This window comes from Hylobates moloch, unplaced genomic scaffold, assembly GCF_009828535.3.
Source record: "Hylobates moloch isolate HMO894 unplaced genomic scaffold, HMol_V3 SCAFFOLD_6, whole genome shotgun sequence".
Lineage (NCBI taxonomy): Eukaryota > Metazoa > Chordata > Mammalia > Primates > Hylobatidae > Hylobates > Hylobates moloch.
In genome coordinates, this window is record NW_026652281.1 from 6,066,275 (window position 1) to 6,084,568 (window position 18,294).

Consider the following 18,294-nt stretch of genomic DNA (forward strand, 5'->3'; position numbering starts at 1 on the left):
TGCACTGCGTGCGTCTCCATCCCGGGTGGTAGTCTCTAAAAATGCAAGTTGCCAGCACATCCGCCTTTATAATGGTCCAGTGCTGCTTTTTTTAGAACTGTTTTTAGACGTTGTGTATGGCTTTTTTTTTTTTTTTTTTGACCGTTACATGTTAAGAGTGGTATACTTTCATTAAATAAATGCTCCTTTTGTAGGTGTGGGAATTAACAGCTAACAATGTAATCATGGTTTCTGCTATTGGCAATGACGGACCCCTTTATGGGTAAGTAGCCCCAGCAGGGATGACCTTGGGGATTTTTTCCCTCTTAAATAACTGAAAAATTGTTACCTGTTTGTGTATCCACCTATGGTTACCTGTTTATGTGTGTCTATAACTTTGTCTTAAAGATAAGTTTTCCTCGTGTAAAAAAATACTATAGGATGTATGATGAACACCCAGGTACTCACCACTCACCTCAGCAGTTGTCACCTCAAGGCCAGTCTTCCTTCTATTTATATATTTTTAAAATTTTGTTACAAATAGTAATTTAGAGGCCTAAAGTTTTTATTCTAACTACTTTTTTTCTCCAAAATCAATCAGAAAACTGAATCTATTAGGGATTCTGCAGTGTTGATGAGATCTGTGTGCAAAGCATCCGGGTAAAGAGGGAAACGGAAGAGGTTTCTGCCTCTCTGAAAGAGCACGTGCGAGCAGAGTCACACTCATTCGCAGGGGAAGTGCTGGCGGGCCTAACGGCAACATGGCCGGTGCTTTGGGAGTTGATGAGAGGGATCATTTAGGAGAGAGGCAGGGAGGACAGTGTCACAGGGGGGCCTTTGTGCTAAACTTAAGCAGCATGAGATGTGAAACATTTGCCACTGAATCCCAGCCAGTACACTCCTGTCTGGTTAGAGGTCTCAGTTTTCTTTCCACCAGCAGCTTCGTTTTATTCTCTAGATAATGTTTATAAGTCATTTCTTGTGCTCAAAGTTTCTGTAGGATGCTTTACGCAAATCCAGGGCATAAGACAAGGTGAAGCTATGTGAAGTTCATGTTTGTTTATCAGAAAACGCGAGTGTTGGCATTCATAGGATTCTAGCCTAATAGTTGAGTAAATGATCCTGAAGCTTGTTAGAGGTCCAGGGTTCTGGATTTTGCTGTTGCATCAGTGATATGTATCATGAGCCATAGATGTAAGTGGCACGAACATATCCTCGCTATAGCTCTACCATGACAAACACCAGTTATTAAGTCATCTCGTCAGGTTTTCTGGTCTCCCTTTTAAATGTTCCTCCCATTTCTGATGTCCCCCCTCAAGGCTGGCACTCATCAGTTCAGAGTCACCAGGTGTCAGTGTTTCCTAGCCTGTTTTCCTATCTTGAGTCTTTTCCCACCCCAGCTCTTCCAGCATGAACATGGGTGAAACTAGGTGTGGAAGCAGACAGGTCCGACCTGCCACTTAACGGCTGAGGCACCGTTACTTCTCTGAGCCTCAGCTCCCTCACCTGTCATGGGAGCAGAGAGCAGCCTGCACGGTGCCTATGAGGCTGAAATCAGACAGCAGGGGGAGAGCACCGTGAATGCTGATGATGCTCTGTGAATGGCAGCTGCTCATTTTCTTTTTTGTGTGTATTTCTACTGTTCAAACATATATTCTAGGAGTTTTCTCATCAAGAATCTGCAGCGGATTATTATTGCCTAATAGATGAAATCCACATTTTTCTTTTGTTTTTCAAGGTCTTCAGTATTCTAGGCTGAATTGCAAACTTTTTCTGTAAAGGGTCAGATAATAAATATTTTAGGCGTTATTGTGTGAAAGCAGCTGTGGGTGATATATGTATAAATGAACGTGACTGTGTTCCAGGAACACTGTATTTGCAAAAACAGGTGTGGGCCTGGTTTGGCCCGTGGGCTGTAGTTCGCCAACTCCAGCCAGAATCTCAGTTCACCTTGATCTTCCACTTCCCCACATACACCTTCCTGGAATGAGTGTCCTTCTGTTTCTTTCACATCTTCCGCACCCCATCACTCTGCCCATCCTCCTGGCCACACCTGTCTGGATTCCCAGCTCTTTCGCATGCTGTTTGGACTGCTTTGTCACACACTGGCTGCTGTTCTGAAACCCTGTGGCTTTTGTGGGTGGTTGCACTCGGTAGCTTCTTATCAGAGTTGTGAGTTTATAGTGTGTTGAAGGAGCAGAGCCTTGCCAGGAAGGCCCCATCTCCATCTGTGTGTACCCTCATGCTGCCTCACACAGACCTGGCCACCTGCTGGCTGTTGAAGTGACGGGACGTGGCATGTGATCACAGCAGCCCAGCTTGTGGCGGGTGTGGTTTTTTCTGCTTGGGCATCTGGTGGGACTGCTCCCAGGGCTGGTCTGAGGACAGTAACATGCATACGTCAGCTCCTCTGGGAGTGAGGCACACATCCTCTGGTCCCCTTTGCTGTGGTCTCTTTCTCTTGGTCCTGTGCCCTTGGTGCTCCTAGACTTTGTGGTGCCAGCGAGCCTGCAGCCTCAGCTCCCTCCTTTTCAATACCAGTAATGATTTCTTGATGCATTCCCTTATTTTTTAAGGGTTTAAAGTACACTAAGCATTATAGGGATTAGCAGGTACAGGAGGGTGGGAACGTGGTATTTTTTTGGTCACCTTCAGTGGGAGTTTCTGTCAGTGACTTCTGTACCAGCCTCTGCTCCTTGAGTTCCTGGGAATGTGTAAACATCTAGCATCAGTCATCAGAAAATCATTATTCGTTCCTCTGAATGACCAGCTGGTAGGATATTGGTGGCCAGTGGGCTGAGAAGGCAGTACCACTTTGTCTTGGTGTGTTGGGAATTGTCGGTTAAAAACACACTCTAGAAGGAGAACTTCATGCTGCTATTATCTCTTAACCCACTTGGAATCAGTTGTATGTAGTACTCGAATTGTCAAAGAGTTCATTTTTTTGGTAGTGGAGCCATAGTAAAGCTTAGCAATGCAGTTTTATAACTGAGTGTCTCATATTTTCAAATAGTTCATCTTTATCTTGACTTTGCTGTTTACACATTTTTGCCATTATTTATTTCACTATAATTATTTTGCAGATCTAGTGCACTTAAGGTATTGGAGAGACTCTAAGGAGCTCAAGATTACAGAGTAATGATAGTCCTTCCACGGTTCCGTATGAGGAGGGTAGAACACCACCACAGGTCAATCGAAAACTTACCACTTCCTGACCTTGGCAGATGCGAATGTGTGGTTATGGTTTCTTCCCAGAGAAGTGTATGATTTAGCTGGGGAGTTAAGATGAATGTACTGGGAACAATTTGAAAGTGACGTGAGAATGTGTCATTAGATGATAAATTGTGATCATGCTAAGTGTTGTGAAGTTCAAGGCAGGTACAGATGCTTAAGGCTTGGATTGCTGGAGGGAAAACGTGAGCCTTGAGCCCCAGTGTACCAAGTTGACAGGGAGGAGAAGAAAGGAGGGGCGTTCCAGGTGAGAGGGCGTAATTTGAGCACAGCATGAATGTGGCAGGGTCATGCTTTTCACAGGACAGCCGTGAGGAGCTGCACACGTCTTCCCAAAGAAGGATCTCATGCAGTCTTAGATTGTTCTGGGAGTATTCGCCCTGGTTTGAATCATCCATTTTAAATTATTTCTCTTGTTTTTTTCTTTTTCTTTTCTTTTTTTTTTTTTTTGGTCTCAATATAGCACTCTGAATAACCCTGCTGATCAAATGGATGTGATTGGAGTAGGCGGCATTGACTTTGAAGATAACATCGCCCGCTTTTCTTCAAGGGGAATGACTACCTGGGTACGCTCTTCTTTGCTAAATAATTGTATTTAGCTGGACAAACTACTGTGGCTAGTGGCACCGGTTGTTGACGAGCCTTGGGGTGTATTTGTAAGTGCACAGACACCCTCACATTCACATGTGAATAGCCAAGGCTGTGAGTGCCTGCCCAGCTATGAGGACGACAGATCTGGCCCCTTCAGCATCTGCCACTTTACTCTGGCAAGTCCACAACTGCTGTGATGAGCACGGGCTGATTCTAAGTGGTGTTTCCCAGTTTCACTTTTTAACTGATTTCTGAGGAACTCACCTTTAGGTGAACTGGGTTCCTGCCCATTTACCCTATCTAGTAGTGGTAAGCAGTCCTCCTCAATGGTAGGTGAGATGATTTTTTTGGTGGGGGGGCCTTAAGAAGTTGGAGAAGCCATTGAGAACAGCTTAATATCAACTCTGCTAACATAGAAACAATTGTATTTAGCTAGACAAATTCAAAATAACTGCTACAGTTAATAATTCAGCTGTTTGGGGTTTAATTATGCAGCAAATTCACCCACCTTTACCTGTCAAAGTGTGATGAAGAATTAGATGCTCGTGCAGAACAGCAGTTGGGTACCTTTGCCCTCCCTGTGGCTGAGGGGAGCACCTGCCCTTCTCATTCTTCAGGGTCAGAGCATCTCTTGGTGTTTAACTTCACGTGCCACACTCGGAGGCCTCAGATAAGTCCCTAGAAAGATTCCCAACTGCCTGGGAACACTGTGGGCCTCGTCCACACTGCAGCACTTTACAGGATAGCCTTCTGCCTGAGCCTTTGTACTGTGACATCATCAGCCCCCAGCGTCCCCGCTACTCAGCCCCACCAGGGGTCCCTGCCTCCCACACTCATGTGCGTCCTCCTGGAGCTGACGCATTGGCTGGGGACCACTCTCTCATGTGACAGTCTGTCCAGGGTAGGCTGCGTGTCCTCCCGTCCACGCTCCCTCAGCATGTTCGTTGTGCCGCCGGATACTAGGAAATTGCATCCGCCACTTTGTCCCCAGCTCCCCGTGTGAACGCTCTCACCAAACCGTGATGAGATGTCACCCACTTTGTCCCCAGCTCCCCGTGTAAACACCTTCACCGAACCGTGATGAGATGTCACCCACTTTGTCCCCAGCTCCCTGTGTAAACGCTTTCAGTGAACCTTGATGAGATGTCATGTCCATGGCCCTCATCACCAGCCAGCTTTTTAATGGCATTTGAGAAATGTCCCTCCATCATCACAGCTGCAGTGGAGGATGCCTTCACTCGGTGTCCCAGTATGTGCATGCATGGTCCTTGGCCTTCCCTTCAAATTGGTCTCCTGTTTTCTGACAGAATATGAGATCCTATTCTAATTCTCGTTTTGCCCCAATTCATAAGCAGCTTAAGCGAGTACTTATTAAAACTTTATCCCAAGTTAGTCGTGTGGTTATCCTGTTCCTTCTCAATGGTTTCTTATTTCCTCTTTTACAGCCGTTTGAAACATCTGCTCATACCATGTACTTTTTTCCTTGTAAAGAAACATGTTTGGGTTTTTTTATATTTTAATTTTCTAATTTTTCTAACACATTTCTAATTTTAACTTATCTAGAGATAAAGCAGTTTCCAGTTTCTGGTCTTGATTGATAAGCCAGTGTCCACTTCTAGTCTGGCATGTTAGCAGAATTAAAATACTTATCTTTTAATTGCTTTATGCCTTTGCCATTTTTCTGGTTGTTATAAAATATATTTTAAAAATTTTACTTTCTACGTTATCATTTAAGCTTATTTTCTGTATTGTAGTGAATTTCTTTGTTTTTTTTCTCTTTTTGGGGGGGGCAGGGCTCAGGGGGACAGGGTCTCACTCTGTTGCCCAGGTCGGAGTGCTTTGGCACAATCACAGCTCACTGCATCCTTGACCTCCCCGGGCTCAGGTGATCCTCCTGAGTAGCCAGGACTACAGGCTTGTGCCGCTACATCTAGCTAATTTTTGTATTTTTTGTGGAGATGGGGTTCTTGCTCTGTAGCCCAGGCTGGTCTGGAACTCCTGGACTCAAGTACTCCAGCTGCCTTGGCCTCCCAGAGTGTTGGGATTACAGATGTGAGCCCTGCGCCTGGCCTGGAGTGAATTTCAGACTAAAACCAATACCTTCCTAAGGTTATACTGTTTTTAACTAACCCATATCTCTGTTCTGATTTGATTTCACGTATGATTGCATGTGGCTGTATGCCAATGTGCGAGATGTAGAAACCAAGCTACTTTTATTCATAGGAACTGCCAGGAGGCTACGGTCGTGTGAAACCTGACATTGTCACCTATGGTGCTGGCGTGCGGGGTTCCGGTGTGAAAGGGGGGTGCCGGGCCCTCTCAGGGACCAGTGTTGCTTCTCCAGTGGTTGCAGGCGCTGTCACCTTGTTAGTGAGGTGAGTGCTGCCCGCCAGAGACCAGTAGCTCCCACGTCAGGACAGGAGCACTTGGTGCCAATAGAGCAGGAGTTGTGTCTTGCTTCTGCCCTGACTTGGGTTTGAGAGCTTAGGCCCTTCACAGCCTTGCTCTGTCTCTCCTTCTTCATCTCTGCAAAGAGGTAGGAGTCACTTCTTTTTTAGATAGTTGACATGAATGTGAACACACTTTATAAGTCCAAGTAAGCAAAGTGCTGATAGGCAAAATACCTGTTTCTTTATGTTTGTGTTCTGTTTTCCAATACCCATTTATGTGCTAGAACTGTGATTTTTATATCCAAGCAAGCATATATATCAGGCAAGGAACAAATAGTAAGATATTTCCCTGCCATATATCCTCCGTTTCCTTGGGGATTCACTTAAAAATAAAAAATCCTACTGCGTATATGTAAGATATACAACATGATGTTATGGAATACATATAGATAGTAAAAAGGTTACTGTAGTGAAACAAATTAACACATCCGTCTTCTCACAGTGTTACCCATTTGTTGTTTTTGTGAAGGGAACTCACCTTTTAATGTTCCCTATAGCTAAGGATGTCAAACCCACCAGGGACTGACAGTCACCGCTCTGCTTTGTTTCACTGAATCTCATGCAGTTGAAATGGAGCTTAGTGACTGGCCCTTAATCTTGCAGATAATGAAACTGGAAGTTCTCAAGGAGGCCGGGTGCGGTGGCTCACACCTGTAATCTCAGCACTTTGGGAGGCTGAGGCAACAGGTCACCTGAGGTCAGGAGTTCAAGACCAGCCTGATCAACATGGTGAAACCCTGTCTCTACTATAAATTACAAAAGTTAGCCAGGTGTGGTGGTGGGCAGCTGTAATCCCAGCTACTCAGGAGATTGAGGCAGGAAAATTGCTTGGACCCAGGAGGAGGAGGTTGCAGTGAACTGAGATCACACCACTGCACTCCATCCTGGGTGACAGAGCAACACTCTGTCTCAATGAGCCGATCAATCAGTAAAGTTCTCGAAGCGCGTAGACCAGAGTTGATGTTCACATGCTCTCACTTTCATCGGAGGCCCGTGTTTCCTTACTCTCAGTTGTGAGAAGATGTCTTTGGGGCTGGCATTTATCTTGTCACTGTATTTTCCCCAAAAATAAATTGGGGAATAAAACTTCTTCTATCTAGATGAAGTTTTAGTTGAGTATTGTGATACACAAAACTCTGCGTATTTGGAAGTTATTCTATGCTAATTTAAAAATTAATTAATATGGGCAAATAGTATTAAATGTCTTTATGTTTTAAATTATCTTTAAGTAAATTGAATATTGATTTCAGCTTCTAATGCCAGATATTATTTTGTTAGTAATCCTTAATAAAGCCTAGATATTGGGCTGGCTGTGGTAGCTCACACCTGTAATCCCAGCACTTTGGGAGGCCAAGGCAAGAGGATTGTTTGAGGCTGGTAGTTTGACAGCAGCTGGGGCAACATAGACCCCATCTCTACCAAAAAAAGGGGTAGATATCCATCTCTTTCCCCCTTTCTCTGTTCTTCCCGTACAGTTGGGAGCCAAATTCTTGAGAATGTTAACTTTGGCCAGACTGGCCTTTGGAGAATAACCATGTGCTTGCTGGATTCACTGTCTTCTCTTCCAGTTGTTTTCCTCTCTCCAGTGTTACATTAAGTGAGGAACAGAGTGGAGGGAAGGTGGATAGTGGGCTCCCTGGCTTACTTGCACGCTTGTATTTGCCAGGTGGAAAGAATTCAGTTAGGGCTGCTGCTTCTAATCTTGTTGATTCTGGAAACAGAAAATACTGGTTCATTTCTCCTACACGCCATGATTGTTAGCAGGAAGTGAGGGCTCTGCCTTCACCGTTGAGCCCGTCAGCTCTCTGCTGTTGAGTAAGCAGGCAGCTGGGGGGTTGTTCGTTTTCCCAGAAGCTTCTTTAAGTACAGATATTTTCAGCAACAAGGAAGCCTTTCAATCTCATGATCTCACTGCAGCAGATAAAACTGCCATTGTGATCATTCAGAAACACCTCTGTGTGTGACAGTCGCTTATAATGGAAGCCAAGCAGCAGTGGTGGGCCTCCCGAGCTCCAGCCTGATGATGCTGTGAAAGGCAGTGGAACGAAACCCTTGAGTTCACTTTATAGGCAGGAAGAGGAGGAAGATTGTTGACCCGTAGCTTTGAGCAGTTCTTTTCTTCTGTCATTAAGAATTGATTCTACTTTATGTCATCTTCTTATGTCAGATTTCCCATTTAGAAAACCTGCCTAGACTCCAAGACCAACCACCATCATATACAAATATTTAGGAACTTAGGAGAGTAAGTTTTCCTTTTTTGCGTACTGATATTCCCCCCTCAATTTTAGGAATTAAAATTGACTTGTATTTATAATACATAGATACACAAAAATGGATGTTTTAACGCTAGTTTCACCAGGCTAAGTTCCTAGCCAGGTCGCACTGTGTGTTAAAGCTTGTTCAGATGCATTCTCACGGTGAAACTGAAGGTGGCCTTAGGTCTATGTCGTTCTGAAAGGCATCATCCGTCAGGGTGGCTCATCCCAGCCGAGCCTCCCAATCTGGAAACAAAAAGGCAAGGATTGGCTTTGGAGGCGGTGGTCCTCACTCAGACCTGCGCCTCCTGCCAATCCTGTGTCATGGCTCCTCCCCAGGATCTCAGTGTGCTCCTCCTCCTCCCAGCCAGGCCGTGTCCCATGGCGTCTTCTTCCTGCAACCAGCAGGCTTCCCGTCCCCTGAGGAGTCAGTACCTGCTACACATTTGTGCCTTCTGCAGCCTATGTGGTTGATTAGTTGAATTATCAGAAAAATATGTTACTGATGCATTTGGCATAAATGGCCCTAGCCCATGGGTCCCGTAGAAGGTTGCGGAGCAGTCAGTCCTGGAGTGAGTATAGAAATGAGTGCGCACTCATTCTCTCATGCAAGCTGTGCCAGACAAGCACCCGTTAGATACGAAACGACTACAGGCCTCTTAAGTGCACGTTTGTAGGTTAGGTTTTAGTGGTCCAGTTTTCATTCTTTTACTGAGAGAATAAGCAAATGCTTGATTTTTCCTCCAGCACAGTCCAGAAGCGTGAGCTGGTGAATCCTGCCAGTATGAAGCAGGCCCTGATTGCATCAGCCCGGAGGCTCCCCGGGGTCAACATGTTTGAGCAAGGCCACGGCAAGCTCGATCTGCTCAGAGCCTATCAGATCCTCAACAGCTACAAGCCACAGGCAAGGTCAGTGCACCGTCCTGCCAATGGGCCTTTCTCTCCTTCACTGGGCTCTGGGCGAATTTTCCCTCTGCACAAAATACAAGCCTCAAAACAAAAAAATGATGACTAAGCACAGAATTCTCGGGGTGCTCGGAGAGGTTTTGCTACTGCTTCTACCAGGGTACTGCTGGCAGCTACTGTCGACTTACTGATGTTATCTTTAATATAAATGGTTAAAAGTAATGATTTCTGAGTGGTTTTTTCTGCTTTTGTTGTTTACTTTTTTAGATTCTTGAAATAATCTTAGGTTTATAGAAATTTTGCAGAAATAGGAGAGAGCTGTCATGCAAGGTTGCCCAGTTTCCCCTAATGCCACCATTTCAGATGACTGGAGTACAGCTGTTAAAACTAACTTACAAACACTGACACTGTGCTGTAATTCACCTGCAGACCACTTACATCTCGCCAGCTTCTGTGGTGCTCCCGTCTGGCCTGGGCCCTGCTTTGCTTTCACCCTTATTTTGAAATGATTTTAGGTTTACAGCAAAGTGTCACAAATAGTTCATGAGAACCCCTGAGTCCTTCACCAGCTTTCCCTAACCTTAATATCTTCCATAACCTCAGTATGAGTGTCAGAGCCTGGAAATGACTCTTGGTGTAGCACTGCTGACCACAGCATGAGCCTCAGAGTCTGGAAATGAACCTCGGTGTAGCACTGCTGACTGACCTGCAGGCTTCACGCAGATTCCGCCCGCTGTCCCACAGGTCCCTTCTCTGGGATCCAGTCCAGGATCCCACGTTGGATTTCATTGTCCTGTCTTCTTAGTTTCCTCTAATCACAGACAGTTCCTCCATTTTCCTTCATCTTATTATCGGTGGTGTTCATTTTCATCATTTGATTAATGTGGTCTGTCAGTCTGGGTCCTCCAAGAAGCAGACGCCAAGCTCGGATTAGATGTTCAAAAGATTTGTGGGGGGTGAGGGCCTCTGAAGGATAAAGGGAAGGGTTTGGGAATAGGCGAGAACTGCACTGCTGATCTGACACCGAAAAGTTAGGAGGTCTGGGGAGGAAGAGGCTCGCACAGGCCTGAAAAAGTTTTGGCTGATGGGAAATCCTTGAACCAGATTGCCTGTTGGAGGAGTCCTGTGTCCCCCAGGAATGGGCCTGCCCTAGTGCCTCCTCTGTGCTTAGTCATTGGCTGGGAGCAGCCCCAGGGGAAGTGTGGCCTTGGCACAGACATGTGAGGACCTGAGGGCAGCAGCTGCAGGTGTCGCCCAGCAGTGTCCTGCAGAGGTCACCCAGCAGTGTCCTGCAGAGGATACCTGAGCTCCTGGCCCTGTGGGGCCAGAGGTGGTGCCTGCCAGGTGTCTCCACTGTGCAGCCCGTGTTTCCTTTGTGACTTCTCAGTGTCTTGTGGGGGCGTGTTTTGAGATGGTCTTGTTTCTTCACATACTTCTACTCACTCGTGTTAGCATGCCTTGATGGTTCTTGCCTTTGGTGATTACTGCTGAGGACTTTGACACGTGATGATTTTCTTTTTCCTTCATTCCATTTGCATTTATTAATTGGAGCTCTCCTGGAAGGAAGAGCTGTCCTTTCTGTCCCATTTATTTATTCAATTCTTTGTATCAATATGGACACACAGATATTTATTTTACTCTGTGGATTATAATTAATATCATCATTTAGTTGGTCGTTCAAATTGTCCCCGAGTTGGCTGCCGGGAACTCCATGTAGTTGGCTTATGTGTGTTTTCAGCATGCGTCCAGCCTTTTCTGAGCACTTTCTGTCTTCTTGGCAGCACAGGATGTCCTGTCATGCACTTCTGTGCTCTATCCTTGGTGTCAGTTCTGTCTCCAAGCAGCTGTTTGCTGATGGCCTCTTCTAAAGAAATCAAGACCTGGGCACTCGGGGTTCTCAAAGCTGCTGTGCTCACAGTGGTTACTGCGCTCTTGAGACAGGGCTAGGCAATGTATGGACACGTGCACAGACACACACGCCTGCTTCTGTATCTGCCTATCTGTGAATGTACTGGAAACATGAGTTCATGCCACCTCCAGATTCCAGCCAGTATCTCAGTGTTCATTCCAGCCTTTCCCTATCCCTGTTTCTATTTATTTATTTCTTATTTACAGAGATGGTCATGTTACCTCTGTTTCTAACTCCATTCTCCAACAGTGAAGCCTGGCTCTCATTATCCACAATATGTTGGCTGATTTGCTTGGTCGTAGTGTGTACGTACTGAGCAGCTTTGGAACTGCTAGCCCATGTCCTTGTGAATGTTTTGAATGTAGTATTCGTGATAGTGCGTCATTATCTTTGGCCCTACAGAATATAGTTATAGTGGTTTTTTTCAGTTACTTAGGTTAATTTTTTCCTTGGTGTCTTTTTAATACAGTTGGACTCATTTATTCATATTTGTATTCCTTTTTAGATTTCCCCCACATCCTGGTTGATTATAACTTGTTATTGGGTGTGTGAAACATTACTGTGGTTCTAAGGATATGTTAGTTTGTTCTTGCATTGCTATAAAAAAAATACCCGAGACTGGGTAATTTACAAACAAAAGAGGTTTAACTGGCTCCTGGTTCTGCAGGCTGTACAGGAAGCACAGTGCCAACACCTGCTTCTGGGGAGGCCTCAGGGAGCTTCCAATCATGGCAGAAGGTGAAGGGGAGCCAGCACATCACATGGCAAGAGAGGGAGCAAGAGAGCGGGGAGGTCCCAGACTTTTAAACACCCAGATCTTGCCTGAGCTGAGTGAGAACTCAGTTATCACCAAAGGGATGGTGCTAAACCACCCATGAGGGATCTGCCCCCATGATCCAGTCATCTCCCACCAGGCCCACCTCCAACATTGGGGATTACAAGTCAGCATGAGATTTGGAGGGGAAAAGCATCCAAGCCATGTCAGTTCCCACTCGCCCATTCTTTCTACCAGGCTTCCACACATGCCTTAGGTAACCATCACATCAGGTTTGGGTTTATCCTTTCCCCCGCCCCCACCACCCCACAAATGAGCACATACATAGAAGGATAGCATCACTGTGGATATTGTTTTGGATTCTGCTTTTTTCACTTAACGTCCTGGAAATCTCTCCACGTCAGTGCATAGAGATTCTCCTCGTTTTTCACAACTGTATCCTGGGAATGTACAATTGTTTAAGCCACTACTTGTCTGCATATGGGCTTTTAAGTTGTTTCCAGTGTTTTGTAATTATAAACTTGCAATGAATAACCTCAGGCCTGTGTGTCTTAGTTTTGTTGGAGGTGTTCCTTCAGGGTAAATTCCTAAAAATGTACCCTGCTCAGCATTGAGAGCATCCGGTAGCTCTGTTAGGTAAGGTGGCACTGCTGGTCCAGGTCGAGAGTGTCCGGTAGCTCTGTTAGGTAAGGTGGCACTGCTGGTCCGGGTCGAGAGTGTCCGGTAGCTCTGTTAGGTAAGGTGGCACTGCTGGTCTGGGTTGAGAGCGTCAGGTAACTGTTAGGTAAGGTGGCACTGCTAGTCTGGGTTGAGAGCATCAGGTAACTCTGTTAGGTAAGGTGGCACTGCTGGTCCAGGTTGAGAACGTCCGGTAGCTGTGTTAGGTAAGGTAGCATTGCTGGTCAGCGTTGAGAGCATCAGGTAGCTCTGTTAGGCATTGCTTTGTTTCTTTGCAGAAGGGTTGTGGCTGTTTGTGTTGGCGTGAGCAGTGTGCGTGAGTGCCGGTTTCCCCAGAGCCTCACTGACAGAGTGTTCTGTCGTACTTGCTACTTTTTACAAATCTGGTAAGAAATGGTATTTCAGTGTTGTTGAATTTGTGTTTCTCTATTTATGAGTGAGTTTGGACACCTAAGTCTCTAAGAGCTTTTTTTTTCTTTACCTTTCTTGTGAATTGTCTGTTCAGTTCTTTTTCAATGGGGTTTTTGGTCCCTTTTTAGAGTTCTCGATATATTAGGGTTAGTAACCCTCTGTCAGGGATGCATGTTGCAGATTTTTCTGCCACTTTGTCGGTTGTCTTTTGACTTAGTGTAAAGTGTTTTTGCCATGCAGTTGTTTTTTAATAGTCACATTTGTTACTCTTCAGCTGATGCCTCTGTATTTTGAGTTCTTGGAAAGTCTTTTTCTGCACTGAGGGAGGTAAAAGAGAAATTCACCCGTGTTTTCTTCTAATACTTGTTTGCTTTCTTTTATTTACTTGAAATTTCTTGATCCATTTGGAGTTTGTTTTTGTGTATTGTTTAGAGGTAGGGATCTAATTTTTTCTTTTGCCAAATGGCCACCCATTTGTTAAAGCTGTTGTGATTAAGAAGTCCATCCTTGGCCGGGCGCGGTGGCTCACGCCTGTAATCCCAGCACTTTGGGAGGCCGAGGCAGGCGGATCACGAGGTCAGGAGATCGAGACCATCCTGGCTAACACAGTGAAACCCCGTCTCTACTAAAAATACAAAAAATTAGCCGGGTGTGGTGGCGGGCGCCTGTAGTCCCAGCTACTCGGAGAGGCTGAGGCAGGAGAATGGCGTGAACCCGGGAGGCGGAGGTTGCAGTGAGCCGAGATTGCGCCACTGCACTCCAGCCTGGGTGACAGAGCGAGACTCTGTCTCAAAAAAAAAAAAAAAAAAAAGTCCATCTTTGCCCCAGTGATTTGAGATACTGTCTTTATTATGTACTAAGTTTTCATGTGTATTAGGTCTATCCCTGAGCTTTCCATTCTATTCCACTGGTCTGTCTGTCCATGTACTGGTACCACACTGTTTTGATTATAAAGACTTTATAGCATGTTTTAATGTCTGTTAGTGCTAGTTCCCCTTGTAATTTTTTTTTTTTTTTTTTTGGGGGTTTTTTTTTTTTTCTTTTTTTTTTTTTTTTTTTTTTCTTCTTTTCTTTTCTTTTCTTTTTTTTTTTTTTTTTTTTTTTTCAGCAGGGTCTTGCTCTGTGGATCAGGCTGGAGTGCAGTTGCATGATCTCAGCTCACTGTAACCTCTGTCCTCTGGGCTCAGGTGATTCTCCCGTCTCAGCCTCCCAAGTAGGTGGACTGCAGGTACATGTCCCTATGCCCAGCTAATTTTTCTATTTTTAGTAGAGACAGGGTTTCACCATGTTGCCCAGGCTGGTCTTCAACTCTTGGGCTCAAGCCATCCTCCTGCCTCAGCCTCCAGAGTGCTGGGATGACACACGTGAGTCACTGCACCCGGCCCTTCTTAGATATTCTTGCATGTTTGTTTTCTTCATATGAATTTTCATATCAACTTAATTCTGTGAAAGAAGTTTGTTGGAATTTTTGTTGCAATTGCATCAAATTTTAAATGAACTTAGAAGTAATATTTTTACAATGCTGTTATTTTGTCTAAGAGCAAAGGATGTGTTTCCGTTTGTTCAAGTCTTGTGTGTCTTCCAGGAGGTTTTACAGTTGTCTTCATATGGGTTTTACACATTTCTTAGTAAGTTTAAGTATTTAATCTTTTTGTTGCTGCTGTAGATGGGGCTTTCTCTTCTTGTATATTCTCTAACTGGTTGATTTTATTTCTGTATGTTAATTTTATATCCTGCTACCTATCTGAATTATTGTTTGAGTTAGTTTTATTATTGCTTCTCTAGGGTTTTCCAGGTATACTAACCTACCATATGGAAATAAAGATAGTTTTACGTCTTCCTTACCAATTCTTAAGGCTTCATTGATTATTTTCTGTCTAGTTGCATGGGCTGGTATCTCTAGCACAGTGTTGAACAGCAGTGGAGAGAGTGGCTATCCTTGTGTTGTTCCTAATCTTAATGGAAATGCCTCTTGTGTTTCTCTGTTAAGTAAGATACTGGATTTATCCCTAAGGTGTGTATATCTATCTGTATTTTTTTATTGTGGTAGATTATCTGTCTAGTGCTGTTTTTTTGGGTGTTTTCATCAGGACTGTGGATTGAATTTTGTATGCTTTTTCAGCATCTAGAAAGGTAATCATATGAATACTTTAGACCTATTAATATATATGGTTTATGATATTAATGAGTTTCCCAATATTGAACCAGTCTGAAATAAATCCCACTGGTTGTGCTATGTTGTTTTCTTAATATGATGTTGAATTCTGTTTGCTAATAATGATTTCCTAGTTAAATCTGTTGAATTAGTAGTCGAATTAAACTGATTACAGAGCACAGTTACCAGCAAAGTTTACAAACACATTTCAGGTAGAACAGATACCTTTGCTGATGCATACAATTGTAGTCACATGGCCAGTCCATTCAGGATTTTTAAAACTAGGTGGTACCTATTTCCTTTTCTTTTTCTTTTTTTTTGTGAACTTTAGACTTGTGAAGGTGGTATCTGTTTAGATAACTTAACTGTGATATGTGTTGATTATAACTGCCTGTGAAAGTCACAGGATCCCTAAAGATATTCCATTTGGTTTCTTACATAGCAATACAGTTGGCCCAGATACATCTTTGTTATTACAAACTAATAAAAAGTACTCCTTATACCATAGTTACTGTTTGAGAAAGGCTGGCATCCCCTGTAATGAGGTGAAGCAGTTGCGCAGAGCCGCGTGCCCACTGCACGTGGGTGCAGCTTGAGGAGCAGGATCCACGTATGCCTGGTGCTCTCAGGGAGGCTGTCGTGGGTCGTGTCTTGTCTGAAACATTTGTCTGTTGCCTGTCTTTTCACCTGTTCTGGTGTAGCTGACACTGCTGCTGCACTAGGAGTGATGTGAACCCCACACAAACTCAGTTCAGATAAGGGGAAACCGTGAAACCAACATAATTGCCAGAGCACTTGTGTCAGCACTTCTGACACCTGTATGTCAGGGTCCCCAGCACCTCTCCCAGGCTTGGTGCTTTAGGGTTCATGGGACTCAGCTTGTGGTCACACGCCCAGCTAAGATTCATTATAGTGGCACAGCAAAGATGCATAGTGGCTCTGTAAGGGAAAAAGATGCCTCACACGGAGAGAGCCTGGAGAAATCCAGGCGCGGCTTCCTAAGCTCTCCCCTCTCCTGCCAGGCGGGGTCTCACAGAGCTGGCCCCTTTCCCAGCAGCAAGCTGCATTGACATGTGTACGTGTTTGTGCCCAGGGAAGCCCTCTAGAGACTCAAGTCCAAGTTTCCATTAGGGCTGGTCGCGTACTCATTCTCTGCCAGTGACAACTCCCAAAGCTCCAGACTTGCAAAAGCAGAGGTGTCCCTGCACATCACACTGTCTGTATAGGCAGCAGGCTGGCACAGAGGCCTTATCTGTGCAGGAGCATTCCAGAGCCAAGTTCCCAGATGCCAGCCTAGGGCAGCCCTGTAAGCAAGCCCTTCTGAAGCTAGGTCTGCTTTGTTAACTCTGTCTTGTACAGCTGTGTTGCTTCATTGTAGTTTTCTCATATGATCTACTCTAACACTGTATTCTTTATTTCAGTTTGAGCCCCAGCTACATAGATCTGACTGAGTGTCCCTACATGTGGCCCTACTGCTCCCAGCCCATCTACTATGGAGGAATGCCGACAGTTGTTAATGTCACCATCCTCAACGGCATGGGAGTCACAGGAAGAATTGTAGATAAGGTGAAACTTCTCTCTGACTTGGTCTCTGACTTGATGGTGAACTTAGACACAGCCCAGACCTTTAGGCCATAGTTATTTCTGCTGAGGTTAAAAAAGAAAAGTTCTAGGCCGAGGAGAGAGGATCACTTGAGCCCAGGACTTTAAGACTAGCCTGAGCAACAAAGTGAGACCTGTCTCTACAAATAATAAAGAAATTAGCCAGGGATGGTGGTCCGTGCCTGTGGTCCCAGATACACAGGAGGCTGATGTGGGAGGATCACTTGAGTCTAGGAGGTTGAGGCTGCAGTGAGCCAAGATCATGCCATTGTACTCCAGCCTGGATGACAGAGCAAGACCCTGTCTGGGAAAAAAAAAAAAAAAAAGGAAATAGCCCTGTCTAGGCTACCAGGGCTATTGGAAGTAGTGATTTGTTATATCCTGAGTCTGTTACAGAATAAGTCAGGGTATAAATTAATGAAACCAATTTTACTTTTTTGCTTTGGCATCTTGAGTTTGGCTCCTGAGTCAGCTAATTACATTTGATTTTTCATCTATACAATTTTGCAGCTATAATTAAAGGCCCAGCTGTAGTATTTCATTCTTTTTTTTTTTTTTTTTTGAGACAGAGTGTCACTCTTGTTGCCCAGGCTGGAGGGCAATGGCACAATCTCGGCTCCCTGCAACCTCTGCCTCCTGGGTTCAAGCAATTCTACTGACTCAGCCTCCCAGGTATCTGGGATTAAAGGTGCCTGCCACCACGTCTGGCTAATTTTTTGCATTTTTAGTAGAGACAGGGTTTCACCTTTTTGGCCAGGCTGGTCTCGAATTCCTGACCTCAGGTGATCCACCTACCTCAGCCTCCCAGAGTCCTGGGATTACAGGACATATGCATGGCACCAGTATACTTCTTAATGGTTGTTTATATAGAAATAGTAAATTATAATTTGTTTACTGTTTTCCTTTGAACTGTTAGGTAGTTTTCAATTATCAACATTTCACTGAATATTTTTGCATGTATGGTTTTCTTTTATTTTGAATTATTTCCTTAACATAAACTCCCTGGATTTGCTCCCTGAATCAAAGGGTGTGAACAGTCAAGGATGGCTCTTGGCACGTCCTACCAAATTCTGTCCAGTAGAGTTATGTCAGCTTAGACTGCTGCCAGTGGGGTTCAGGAGAACATGGCTCCACCAGACCTTCACTGGGTGATTTGCCTTCTTTTTTGAGACGGAGTCTTGCTCTCTCCCAGGCTGGAGTGCAGTGGCACGATCTCGGCTCACTGCAAGCTCTGTCTCCCGGGTTCACGCCATTCTCCTGCCTCAGCCTCCCGAGTAGCTGGGACTACAGGCACCTGCCACCACCCCTGGCTAATTTTTTGTATTTTTAGTAGAGACGGGGTTTCACCGTGT

General features: G+C 44.8%; 1 protein-coding gene across 1 annotated transcript in view; it reads left to right on the forward strand.

The window, feature by feature from the left end:
• The window catches only part of MBTPS1 (membrane bound transcription factor peptidase, site 1), a 65,146-nt gene that overhangs the window by 25,617 nt on the left and 21,235 nt on the right, over nt 1–18,294 (forward strand). Inside the window, exons 8-12 of the mRNA XM_032156317.1 lie at nt 195–262; nt 3,674–3,776; nt 6,025–6,176; nt 9,254–9,415; nt 16,762–16,906. Of these exons, the coding sequence (XP_032012208.1) occupies nt 195–262; nt 3,674–3,776; nt 6,025–6,176; nt 9,254–9,415; nt 16,762–16,906 (630 nt within the window). The remainder of the gene's footprint in view (nt 1–194; nt 263–3,673; nt 3,777–6,024; nt 6,177–9,253; nt 9,416–16,761; nt 16,907–18,294) is intronic.